This window comes from Perissodus microlepis, chromosome 23 (assembly GCF_051167445.1).
Source record: "Perissodus microlepis isolate ML-2025 ecotype Zambia chromosome 23, ASM5116744v1, whole genome shotgun sequence".
Taxonomy (NCBI): Eukaryota; Metazoa; Chordata; class Actinopteri; order Cichliformes; family Cichlidae; genus Perissodus; species Perissodus microlepis.
This window is the reverse complement of record NC_140482.1, coordinates 12,668,208-12,680,778: the sequence shown is the minus strand read 5'-3', so window position 1 is coordinate 12,680,778 and position 12,571 is coordinate 12,668,208. Positions and strand designations below refer to the sequence as shown.

At 39.3% G+C, this 12,571-nt stretch overlaps 1 protein-coding gene across 1 annotated transcript; it reads right to left on the bottom strand.

Moving 5' to 3' along the window:
• Positions 1-11,900, bottom strand: acp2 (acid phosphatase 2, lysosomal). Its single transcript, XM_084921189.1, has 13 exons — positions 11,711-11,900; positions 9,655-9,750; positions 9,240-9,326; positions 8,921-8,981; positions 8,740-8,831; positions 8,553-8,651; positions 5,705-5,794; positions 4,987-5,070; positions 4,846-4,894; positions 2,363-2,451; positions 2,081-2,187; positions 1,796-1,971; positions 1-1,686 (listed from the first exon to the last, which is right to left on the bottom strand). The coding sequence occupies exons 1-13, from the start codon at positions 11,798-11,800 to the stop codon at positions 1,541-1,543; spliced, it is 1,266 nt and encodes a 421-aa protein (XP_084777315.1). The 5' UTR covers positions 11,801-11,900; the 3' UTR covers positions 1-1,540.
• Between the last annotated feature and the right edge of the window lie 671 nt (positions 11,901-12,571).

The following is a 12,571-nucleotide window of genomic DNA, read 5'->3' as shown; positions in this document are numbered from 1 at the left end:
TTAAGCCAAGCTGCCAATGTGCTTGGCAGCATTCAGTGACAGACCTCCCTTTATTAAATCAAACACAGATGGAAGATTTGAAATTACAAATAGCATAAAAAACACCATATTATTAAAAACATACAAGGCATCTTGATCATTAGGTGCTGGAGTCAAAACAGATCCAAAGCTGAAATGAATCAACATTACCCCCAGTGTGCAAAAGCAACACATACACACACTGAGAGGCAGATGTATGAAAGCATTGGTACAAACACACAGGTTTGCAGTTAGAAATATCCAGGAGAATGCAATGATATAATTACAAGAAGACATATGCTGGATTAAACCTCTTTAGTAAATTAATAGAACCAAATGCTGCAGCTTTTACCCCATCCAGTGTTAACAGATCTGCAAAGCACCATGGAAATGCCAAAGCAAACAGATAAGTGCACCTTCACACCTCAACAGTCATCAAGTTGTCACGTTTAACACAGAGAAACAGGTTGTTAAGTAAGACTTGCACTAATATTGTGCAAGATTAATTACTTCCCATCAGGATATATTTTGGATTTATTCAGCGGCACATACTTGCAGTACTGCTCAGATTCACACTTGTGAAGCATGATGCTGTGAATGGGCTGTATTGCTGCCACCTTTGAGAACTGTAATCATTATGCAGCATGTTGCTTGACTAAGTTTAACAAAGGCTAATAAACTCTTTGTGAACTGGCTGAAGGGCTAATGGAGACCAAATGTATGGCTACATGAAATGACTGTGTAAGGCATATATTTTCCCAGTGTGGCACTTGGTGAATCTGAACGTACTCTAAACAAGCAAGTGGGGTTATGTAACATGTGATGTGCTGGAGAGGAGCTGACAAGACATGGTTAGCTTACCTAGCAGTTAGTCATGATGCTACAGTGCATAAACTGCCCATTATGGTTGCTGTATTGGTAGCATTATGCGCAAACTGTGGCACGACCACAGCCCTGTCACTGTGTATACTAGATGGGTGTGCACTGCTGTTTGTGAGGGCAACTATGGTAGGTGTGATGGGTCCTTACCATTAACCATGTAATGCCACGTCACCGCGGGGTTATTAAGTGAGTGAGCAGCAGCATCTGTAAATGACTCATTTTGCAAATGCCCAGAATGAGGCCGCGCACTGATTGACCTATTAAGGAAAAAAGCATTTTTCACAGCACAGCACAGCTGTTGTCTTTTTAACTGCTATTATAAAAATCTGGATTCTTAAAATGCAACACCCAACCCCATCCTCCACACGTTTCATTAAAATCTACTCATTTACGTTCAATTAAAAAAATCTATATTTTCAGTCTTTAGCAATAAAGATGTAAATTAAAAAAAATGTTTTTTCAAGGAATGTTAAAACCAAGGATGTTCTCCGCTTTCATCTCGGGATCTAAAGTCTTGCCGAGTTGTTCTCAGTTTGAAATTTTCTGCGAGCGGGTGGGTTAGAGTTCAAAGTTCATCGTCATCGCTGGTCTCCCAAGATGCAAGATTTGGAGATCTCCGAGGAAGGAGTTTGTGCTTCTGTCAGGAATCCTCTCCGCCTTCCTGGTTGATCACATGCTGGTATCCCCGGCTGTTTATTGGATCCTTGTGCTGACAAAGAACGCCGAGGAGGATGACAATGAGGACGAGGAGCACACATCCGGTCACAGCCAGGCTGGTGATGACCACTGCAAATATGAAGAAGAATGCAAAAATGGTGCAAAACTGTTTTAGTCTATATTTTTTTTAATGTTTACAGTCAAGTGTGTCATGTTTTATTATGTGTGAAGTGCTCACGTTTATCTGTGTGTTTTGAAGGGAGCTGACACTCTTTGTCTCTGTCGTCTGAGATGAAGACCTTTGTAATTGTTACAAACTCATCCAGGGGGCAGTCAAGGGAGCAGCCCGGTAACTGAAGCGGGTACGGGTGCACCTTGGTGTTGTTTCGGTAAAACATGGACACTGAAGCAGAGCTGCGTGGACACGAGACAAAGACTTTTACAATTCCCATCATCCCACTTAAATATACTGTTATCAACTCAATGGAGTCTGTTTTACTGTGATGCTTGCGTGTGTGTTTACCCGTTGTCTTCCCTGTAGAGCTCAATCATGAGACAGGAGGCATATGGCGGCTGTATTCCATTAAATACGCTCAAGCTGGCCAGCAGAGCGGCTACAGTGGTGTCATGCTGTGAGGCACACAGACACACACATATAAAGAATAGTATAGGACAGCTTAAGCTAGCTTACTTAGCTTAGCAAAAACCAGAAACAGGGAGACTGCTAACATGGCTCAGTCAAAAAACAAAACAATCTTTTACCAACAATTCAAAAAGTTACTAATAAGTCTTCAAACTAGCTCACCGCTGAGAGCATCATCATTTTCAGCTGCTGTTTTGGGTCTGGAACGGCCATCTTGGAAAGATTCTTCACAATTTCACCCAGCAGCATCCCTGAAAGACAGACAGCAGATACTATTATCCCTTTAATCCTGTAGCCATGAATGACAGCTCGAATCATTTTAATACTGTTAATAAATCTCCTGAAAAAACAAACCAGCATTTGCAATTATTGCTCCTTCTAGTGAGTGCTGTGTGCATTTCTTCTTCAGTCACCTCTCTCACTCACTATGTGATAATAGACTCTCTGCATTGAATCATATCTTTTATTAATCTGTCTCTCTTCCACAGCATATCTTTATCCTGTCTTCCTTCTCTCACCCCAACCGGTCGCAGCAGATGGCCCCGCCCCTCCCTGAGCCTGGTTCTGCCGGAGGTTTCTTCCTGTTAAAAGGGAGTTTTTCCTTCCCACTGTGGCCAAATCACTTGCTCACGGGTCATATGATTGTTGGGTTTTCTTTGTATGTATTATTGTAGGGTCTACCTTACAATATAAAGCGCCTTGAGGTGACTGTTATTTTGACTTGGTGCTGTATGAATAAATTGAACAGAAAAAAGACTTTGTGTAACACAGATCCATTGTTATTCAAAAAATGATTAAAAAAGGACAACATGCGCCTTCAGACATGAACACACTGCAGATCATCATCAAGCCGTCACAAATACTCCCTTTAGTGTTGGGTTTTTTCACCTACTCTTAACATATTTTTACATATATAAAAGCCATGAGAAAATCAACAGCACCGCTGTTTTTAATTTATCGCATTCATGATGCTACTCTAACCTACTGCCAGATTAACCCTAGAACACCAACGTCAGGTGACTTATCCCACAAATTAAATTCTAAAAAACACAGAACTGGGCTGTAAACAACCACAGGCTGACTCTGTATGAAAGCAGAAATCTTCATTATATCTAATCTAAAAGTGTGCTCGACAGTCCTGTCTCTATAACTCAGTGCTACATGTTTGTTACCAGAGAGTAAGAGCAGATTACGTACTGTTTTTGTAGCATGCTCTTATCTTAATCACATTTCCGTTTTTGAATTTTACAGAAACTGCACGTTTCACATATGCAAAAGTAATACAGAAGACCCTTGCCAAGTCACGGTGCAGAGTTCACAGATTTCTCCTTAGAAATGAACTAATTACTGTTCTTAGAAACAGAATTCACAAATATACTCCAAAATTTGTTTAATGGCTTTCTTTGTGTCAATATATCATTTTTCATGTGTATTAATGCTAAATTATTAATACTATATTTATATTTTAGTACTGTAGAGCGAACACAAAGCAACTGTAATACCACTGTACTCAGAGGCGGGAGTTTTAAAAGTATCCAATCCAAGAGTGCTATTTATCTGTACTTACTGCAGATGGAGTCCAGTATTCCTGCATCATAACCAGTGTTGGGTGTAATGTGTTACTAAGTAACGCGTTACTGTAATTAAATTACTTTTCCACTGAAAAAGTAGAGTAACTAATTACTGTTCATTTTTAGGTATTTTAATTACAGTTACTTACAATGTACTTGCGTTACATTGTAAAATAATTAAACTCGCTGAATATCATTGTTTAATTTCAATAATTTGTCTTCTAAACGTAGAAGTAAACTGCTGCTTTAACATCGTTGCAGTGCAGGTGTACGTCATTTTGCGCCAGTTTGCTGCATAGTCGTATTCTAAAGCGGAAGATGTCGGACTCGGCTGAAGCGAGTGGCTGTTTTTTGAAATGGACATATTCCCGACTCTTCACTTTTCTGAAACAAGCAGACAAGAATATTACAGTAATATGTAAGCTATGTCCTGGGGAGAAAAAACTATCGGCCGCTGTTAATAGCACGAGTAATCTACTGAAGCGCCTGACACGAGACCATAGACGAACACTTCTGAGTGATCCTTGTTCATCATCCATGGATAACACCGCGTCAACTCCTGCTAAGCAGGCAAAACCTGATTTTACTTCAGCAGCACAGAAAGCGTCTGAAGGTGAGCTTAAAAAAAATGATTGCAGGCTACATTGTGGAAGAGATGCTACCGCTGCATACTGTAGAGTCTCCGTCTTTAAAAAAATGTATTTATTACTTAAAGAGTTTAATTTCTATTGTTTGCCCACTCAAGGTGTATAGGGATTTTAAGAAGTATTTAGTTAAATTACTTATTTAGTAATTAAGTTACTTTTCTGACACAGTAATTAGATAAGTATTTTAAATACAATATTGACTGAGTAATTAGTAATTAATTACTTTTTTAAAGTAACTTACCCAACACTGATCATAACAAGTGTTCTCATGTTTTTCATTTCGTTCTTCTAAAAACTCTAACAAGACACCCAAACACATACTTGGGTTATTGGTTTTTTTTTTTTTTTTGAACCACATCTTCTTGTCAGGCTGACGCTGAAACATAACAAATTTAGTTTTGGTAGCCACACACACACAGACACACACCTCCCTGCAGCCGACTCTTCTCCTGCTGTTCGTGCACCGCAAATATGACCTGCAAACATGTCACATTAGATAATATTAGTAAATATCAGTACTGAGATCAGAAACTTTAAATGAAAGCTGAGATGGAACCACAGCTTTTACCTGAAATCCAAAGTCTTTGAGCTTTCGGAGCTTCTTCATAACGTCAGGCGAGACCCAATCAGGAGCCGTCATGTTGTGCTGAGACTTTTTTTTTTTTTGGGGGGGGGGGGGTTGGCAACACAGACAGACATAAAGACGCGTTTTTTCACACTTTCCTACTTAGTTACTCAGCGGCTGCACTCTGTGTCCCAGCTGTACTCTGCTCAAATGAAAATTAACACCATTTGGTGTATAAATGGCACCTTTTACTTTACTTTATTCTCACCAAAAGTAAAAGTGTGAATAGTGTAACAGTGGCACGCCACTGCTCATGCGGTCCACCTAAAGTCAGGCTGAAATGCAGGAAGTGAGACAAGAAAAATGTGAAACTGCTGTGAGCAGCACTTTGCTGTTCCTCAAACATTGTGTTACCAAAACTGTTCATCGTTTCCTCAAAATGGTCAGTTGAGTTATTAGAATAAAACTCATGTGACATATGAGATTTGTCCTGACTAGCACGGTGCTGTTATTTTGAAACTAAAGCAACGTGACAGCCTCTTTTAGCTGCATATCTGACAGCAGTAGAAAACATTGGATCATTTAAAACTGGGTCTATTCTGCTCTGACATGTTGTTGCTGTAAATAAAAACTCAACAAACCGGCTGACGGAGAATTTGGCTTTCCCTTGGTGTTTTTAGTGTGTGTGTGTGTGTGTGTGTGTGTGTGTGTGTGTTCTTACCTCACAGAAGAGAGTGTCATACACACTCCAGACAGTTTCCACAGTGGTGTCCTTCAGCCCCGTTTTGTTCCTCACCAACTCTATGATATCCTGAAGAGAAGAACAAAGCAGACTCGTGAACAGTGTACCTCCAACTCTTACTCTTTATTCTCCAATGATAAAAAGTCATTTACAGTCATGTGAAAAAGAACATTTTCACAGGATTGTATGCATTCTTTGAAAAACCAAGTACACCCATGATTCAGTAGCTTTTAGACTGGAAGTAATCATTTTCTGTACGACTTTGTCTCTCTTTGGGTCGCCGTTCTTTACAACATTGCTTCAGTTCATTTTGTTTGTGGATATGCAAAGCTCTCTTAAAGCCCTTGGAGGTCTTATTTCAGCCAGTTTGAGGTCTGGACTTTGACTGGGACTTTATCAACGCATTGATTCTTTTGTTTGTCAGGATTGTTAGTGTTCCTGGGATAATTGTACTGTAACAAGACCTGTTTCAGCCAAGCTCTGGAGTACTTTGGTACACAAAGAAGTTCTTGGTCCCAGGTCCTCTTGCTGGAAAACAAGCCCAAATCATCACCCCTCCACCACCATGCTTAACAGTTGATATGAGGTATTTCTGCTGATATACTGTGTTTGGTTTTTGTCAAACATGGTGCTGTGCATTATGGCCAAACATCTTCATTTAGTACTTTGGTCAAAGCTTTGTGATGTATTTAAACACAGTGTTGCAAACCTAAGTCATGCTTCCATGTCAGGAGGTTTTCTTCTAGCAACCTTTCCAAATAAGCCGTACTTGTTCAGTCATTTTTATGACCATTTTTCTACCGTCCTGAACTTTAACATTTAACATGCTAACTGAATTTGCTAGCGAATTTGCTGGGAAGATTCCAGCATTTTGTTAAAATAGCTAAAATGCTCCAGATCAGTCAACTGCCAAAACCTCTGCTTTTATAGGGGTGATCACACTTGATTAAGTGCAATTCATTAGCAGCACCGAGCTGCTGCTAATCCTCTCAATTTCCATGAAAGCCATAAGAATGCACTTGAGTTTTTCATAAGTCTGCTCTGTGAAAACTTTCTTTATACAACTTTTGGGACAATGGCACGATTTCCACTTTTGTATCCCACCATAAAGGATTTGAATGAAAACGAAGCAATCACAGCATGACTGAAAAGCAGGCTTTCACTTTTTCTCTAACAAAATTAAAATATAACTCAGAGCCTTCTCGCTTTTGACACCTATTACAGCTAATCCTGCATTCAAACCCTCAGTTTTAGATGGGACATTTGATCGCTGGAAGGAAATGGGGTTGCGAAATGTGGGACACCTGTATTTTCAGGGCTCTTTTGCTTCATTTCAACAGCTTAAGGAGAAGTACAATTTATTAGCCTGTGATTTTTTTTAGATACCTTCAAATAAGGAGCTATGTAAGGTCCCAACTACAACAATTTGAGTTTGCAACTCCAGGTAAGCTTGACCAATGCCTGGTGGATTGTATAACAGAAAAGCATGCGGTTGCTTTTATATATGAGATATTACAGTCACTTCGGCAGAAGGATACAGGTAAAATAAAATCAGCTTGGGAAAAGGAATTAGGGTCAGAAATTCATAATGATATCTGGACTAAAGGGCTACGTTATGTTAATTCCTGCTCTATCAACGCCCGACATAGGTTAATTCAGTTTAGAATTTTGCACAGATTGCACTACTCGAAGACCAGATTACATCGGATATTTCCTGAAACGTCACCCATCTGTGATAAATGTCAATGTGCAGAAGCTGATCTGCTTCACAGTTTTGTAATGTGTACCAAATTACAAAGTTTTTGGGCTTCAGTTTTTTCTTTTTTTTCCCCAAACTTTTTGATGTGCAGTTAGACCCTGACCCCATTTTGATTCTTATTGGACTATCGGGACAATCTAAAAAACTTAAGAGCACACAGATTTCCCTCTTGTCCTATGGCCTGATGTGTGCAAAGAGACTGATTCTCCTCCTATGGAAGGGAAAAGAAGTGCCCTCCTTGAAAGCCTGGATTTCAGTATTGACAGATACTCTTCATCTGGAAAGGATCCGCTACATTATAAATGACAAACTGGAGGACTTCGATCAGATTTGGAGGCCGCTCATTGAGCACTCGGAAATTATGAACAAATGAGAGTTATTATGTGGACTTCACCATTGCTTAAAATAAGCTGATAGCACTCTGGGATAAGGGAAGGGTGTAGGGAGGAGGGTTTTTTGTTTGTTTGTTTGTTTGTTTTGTTGTTGTTTTTTTGACCGCCCTTTTTGGTACGTTTTGTTTTTTCCTGTTTTTGTTGTTTGGGTTTGTTTTGTTTTTTGTTGCTGTTGTTGTTGTTCGCTTTGTTTTTCCCCTTTTTTTGATGCCAAAACTGTAAAAAAGAAAGCAATGTCAGTCTATGGGACAATTTGTGATTGTTATTTGTGCTTCACAATAAAAATATTTGAAGAGAAAACCCCCCCAAAAAAACCCAAACTAAAATATAAATCATTTAGGAAAACTACACTTAAAAAAAAACCAAAAAAAAACCACACAAAACAAACATATACAGTCGATTTTTACATGCTTAAAGGTCAATGATCTGTTTTAAGGCCAGGTGTGGCTCATTTTCACAGCATTCGATGAGAGAAAACGTCTAAAGTTAATTCCATTTGTTTAATTTCCTTATATTTATAATTAGCTATCATTATATAAGCATAAAAACATGAAACTGAGTGCATTTCTAAACAGTTAATACATTACTATTTATATTAAATCTCTTGAATTAAAGCTGAGTCTATACGTCTGACCCAACAGTAATGGACAGATATACTACAGAAGAGAAGCGGTACCTGGTATGTTGCAGTAACGTTTAAAAATTCCTCCGTGTGTTCGGTTTCATTCATCAGCTGCTGGTAACGAGGACAGTCTTTCAAAGGAAATGAGAGAAGCTAAAAAACAAAAAAGACATATTTCAGACACCGACTAACTTTTCGCAAACATAAACAACTTCAAACAGCAGTGACTTCATACACTAACCCTCTCTTCACTTTGCGGCACAGTGTGGACAGGTATCGGCTGCCACTTCAGTTTAGGGTTGAAGACCTGCTGGCCGCTGGGAGGATAGAGACCTGGATGAGGGGGAAAAAAATATGGCACGCCAAATGAGAAGAGTACCAGAAACAGCAGTATGAATATTAGAAAGAAGAGGTCTTCGGACCTGCGAGGTTGGCCTCGGCACTCATAAGGGTGCGATCGAAGTCTGTACTGCGAACTAAGATCTGAAGACAAAAGGCATTAAGCATGTTAAGATGTATTATAGTTGAAATTTAGGATATCGACAGTCAAAAGTTAAATATTAAGAAACAAACTGCACAAAAACAGAGGCACTCTTCCGTCATATTACAGGAATTTGTGCGCTGGTGCGAACTCTGAAGAGGCCTCTTCTGTCAAATATTAACAAGAGTCACAGTTTGACTATAAAAGCTTCATGACGACTTGTCATGTGTACTAAAAGTGAAAAGGAGGCTCCATCTCACCTCGTGCCGGTTGTAGGATGCATTGAGGAATTTTTCGTATCGAGTCCTCAGAAACTGGCCCAGCTCAAAGTGCTGCTGCATCCCTATCTACAACGACAAATATGAAATAAGTTACACTCTGGCTAAAGTAGCAGAACTGTAAAATCATGTAGTATGTTAAAAATCAGAGTAGCATGGGCCAGCTGGTTGGTGTTGCTCAGGAGCCTGGCTGCAACATTTTGCATGACCTGTATTTATCTCATTTATCTTTTATTTTTTGTACAAACTTGGAAAACAGTAATCTAGCTTGTACCCTGAACACATTTTTCTGTATCAGCTTTAGCTGTGTGACAGCTCTACTACACACAATACTGCCTGCTGTAGTAAATGTAGATTTAACAGTTTACATTAGAATAAAAAGAAGTCTTGGTTATACCTGTGACAGCTGACCAAAGCCCTGCGGCCAGTCGCTCTCTTGGTGGGGGTCGGTGGGATAGGCTTTGACTGGTGATCTGTCGCCATGCCGAAACAACTGGCGAGGACAGAAGTCAAAGAAAGAGTGTCATGAAAAACTGGCATTTAAAACATATGAATATATTTTAATATTTTCAAATATTCAAAGCTGCACAAAGTGTGCTCTGTGTATCATTTATACGCACACTGAAAGCCTGACAAACCATGAAATATTATTTTCCATCTTCATAAATGTATTTTTAAAGTCTACCAAAGGTGCTTTGCATGAATTAAAACGAAACAAGCTCTTACTCTTGGTGGTTCTGAAACTGTAAATCAGTAAACAGGTAGAAAATGTGTGTGTTTGTTTTTTTTTTAGGAAAAGTATTTGCCCGACAGTGCACAACACTGTTTGCAACATCTGCAGCTTATCTTGCATATACTGACGACAAAACCTTTGTTCTACTTTTAACAGTATCACTGGTGGACATAACACCCAGTCAGCAGACACCTGAAACTGCTTAGCAAACACTATAATGTCAAACCATTAGGACAAATGGCTTTAACACCAGTCCCCTAAAAACAGCACAGATAACGACTAAATGCAGTTTGTGTCATATTTAATAATAAGAAGGCTACAGTGAAACCTGTGTTTATGAAGCAGGTCTTTTATGAACCCTAACATTGGTATGAGAGTTCATTACGATCAGTTTCAAGTGAAGGAGATCCTATTACAAGCAGTTCCACCCAAACATCCTACAGTACACATCAAATGGTTTTAAATTTCAGCTTTCAAACCACTCTAGAGATCTGCTGCTTTCTAGTTTACACAAGTGTCCCAACTCTATTTGAAGAGTGGATTATCCCTTTCTAATCTTATCTGTTCTACAATACAGTCTTGGCTCTCCATGTAAGTTTCTAAGAATGAGTCCAGGTATATCCAGATCTCCTATTTCACACTATGGCAACATTTTTGTTGCCAATGCCTGGAAAAACCCATTGGGAACATGTGACCTGGAGCTCTCCCCAATACACAAAGTGTTAAAAAAACAGGCAACTTTCCCTTTTCAGTTGGTAGTCTTAGACATGCAAAAAAAAAAAAAAAAAAAGATCCTAATGTGCACAACCTATAGAGCAAGCAAAACACATATGGACTGGAAGACAACAGAAAACAGTACATCTTGCAGTGTATAGCTCATTGTTGCCTCTTGAAGACAATAACTTCCTTATCCTTAAACACTTTATTTTTCTTTAATGAGGCATGCTGGTGTTCCCGATCATCTGTAAATATTGGCTCTTTTGTAGTTTGTGCATCTGTTCTTTGACTATTGGGCTCATTCTACACTATCATCACTGTGACCTACATTTACACATTAATTGTTCGGTTTTTTTGTTTTTTTTTAGTGTTTGTACTATTGGCCAAGCAATCACCTGACAGGACCAATAAAACAGTGTGTATCGACAGAGCTCATTCCAACTTCATTAAGTTCGCTAAGTTGTCACGTCAGGAAGGTAAGGCCTGTCATGAAGCTCCTTGTGCCAGCAGTGACATTAACATTACAGCCCACAACACCTCAGGTTTCTTACTAAAGTAATGATAGACACTTGCTAACAGAGTTAGCATGTAGTGAGGATTCCTGTAGTGGTTTCGTCTGAAGTCAGTGCACACCGTGCCATTTGACAATTTCTAATACTTTGAAGTTGACATATTCCTTCAGTGTGCAGTCTTAAAACGGGTTAGCATTGCAGCCTTCTAGTTCAATACGATACTAGCTACTGGTGAGAGGCAAAACACTTAACCTACCTACTAATTTCCTAATGATAATTATTCGTGAATGTATTATTTATATGCCGATGTTTCTAAAAGACTCCAAAGACTTCTGCCAGATGTCATTCCTAGACAGAAAACCATACATGTTGACAAGTAACCGATGGTTACAGAAAACCTCCTAAATTATAAATGTAGTTCCGCAACCGTCTACACACTGTGGAATTCCGCACAGCTTTCGCGGCGTTTCAGCACCTTCAACGTTACTCACCACAGTCGTATACACTAGTTTTCTTTCTGCCGCGGCTCGTCCACACACACAGGTCAGTGTGAAAACAAAGAGCACCGCAGCTGGCACCATGTTTCTGTCTGTGTCAGCAGAGCGCTAACCTGTCTTGGCTTCAGCGGCTAACTGGCTCGATTTCCTCTCTTGTGCGAGCTGGGTCAAGTCAGCAGCAGACTCGAATTACATCGGAAGTCGTAAAATAAACTGGCAATATTTTTTAAAGGAAATTAAATTTAAAAAGAGGAACCACTGAGGTGGGCGTATTTCTGCTATTTTCATATGTATTCATAAAACCGACGATGATATTTTTCATCCACATTTGCTCCATAATTACTGGGTCAGATTTTATTTCGAAACGATAAACGGAAGTGACAGAGCAGCAATTTTAAATTGTTATTTATCCCTAGTCCTAAAGTGTATATTTATTTTCTTGCTCTTCTTATAATTATTGTTTGTTTACTTGCACTGCTGTAACTGGAGCCTCGTCGTCTTGTCTGTCTATATACTGGACTGTATGTAGCGGAGATGACAATAAAGTGTACTTTGACTTCAGCAGCGAGGAAGCGCACCGAGGGCTCTCGCGCTCACTTTTCGCCTACAGAATTTCGAAAAAACATGCAAATTATAAGTCTGTGTCATAATGTCGGGTGTTTTCGTGTTTGATGGTTTGTTTTTATTTTGTTTTATTTTGCGAGTTGGTTATTAGCAGTGTTGGGACTAACGCGTTATTAAGTAACGCGTTACAGTAACTACGTTATTATTGTGGTAACGAGCACGGTAACTAGTTATTATGCCAAAACCGGGAACGCGTTACTCGTTACTGGGATTTAGATAGGCTCGTTATTC

Excerpts from the sequence above, each read along its gene's own strand:
- acp2 (XM_084921189.1), bottom strand. The coding sequence starts at position 11,800 with ATGGTGCCAGCTGCGGTGCTCTTTGTTTTCACACTGACCTGTGTGTGT. Across the intron at positions 2,188-2,362 it reads AAATGATGATGCTCTCAGCG|CATGACACCACTGTAGCCGC; the intron begins GTGAGCTAGTTT and ends TGTGCCTCACAG. Across the intron at positions 1,972-2,080 it reads CTCTACAGGGAAGACAACGG|CTCTGCTTCAGTGTCCATGT; the intron begins GTAAACACACAC and ends GTGTCCACGCAG.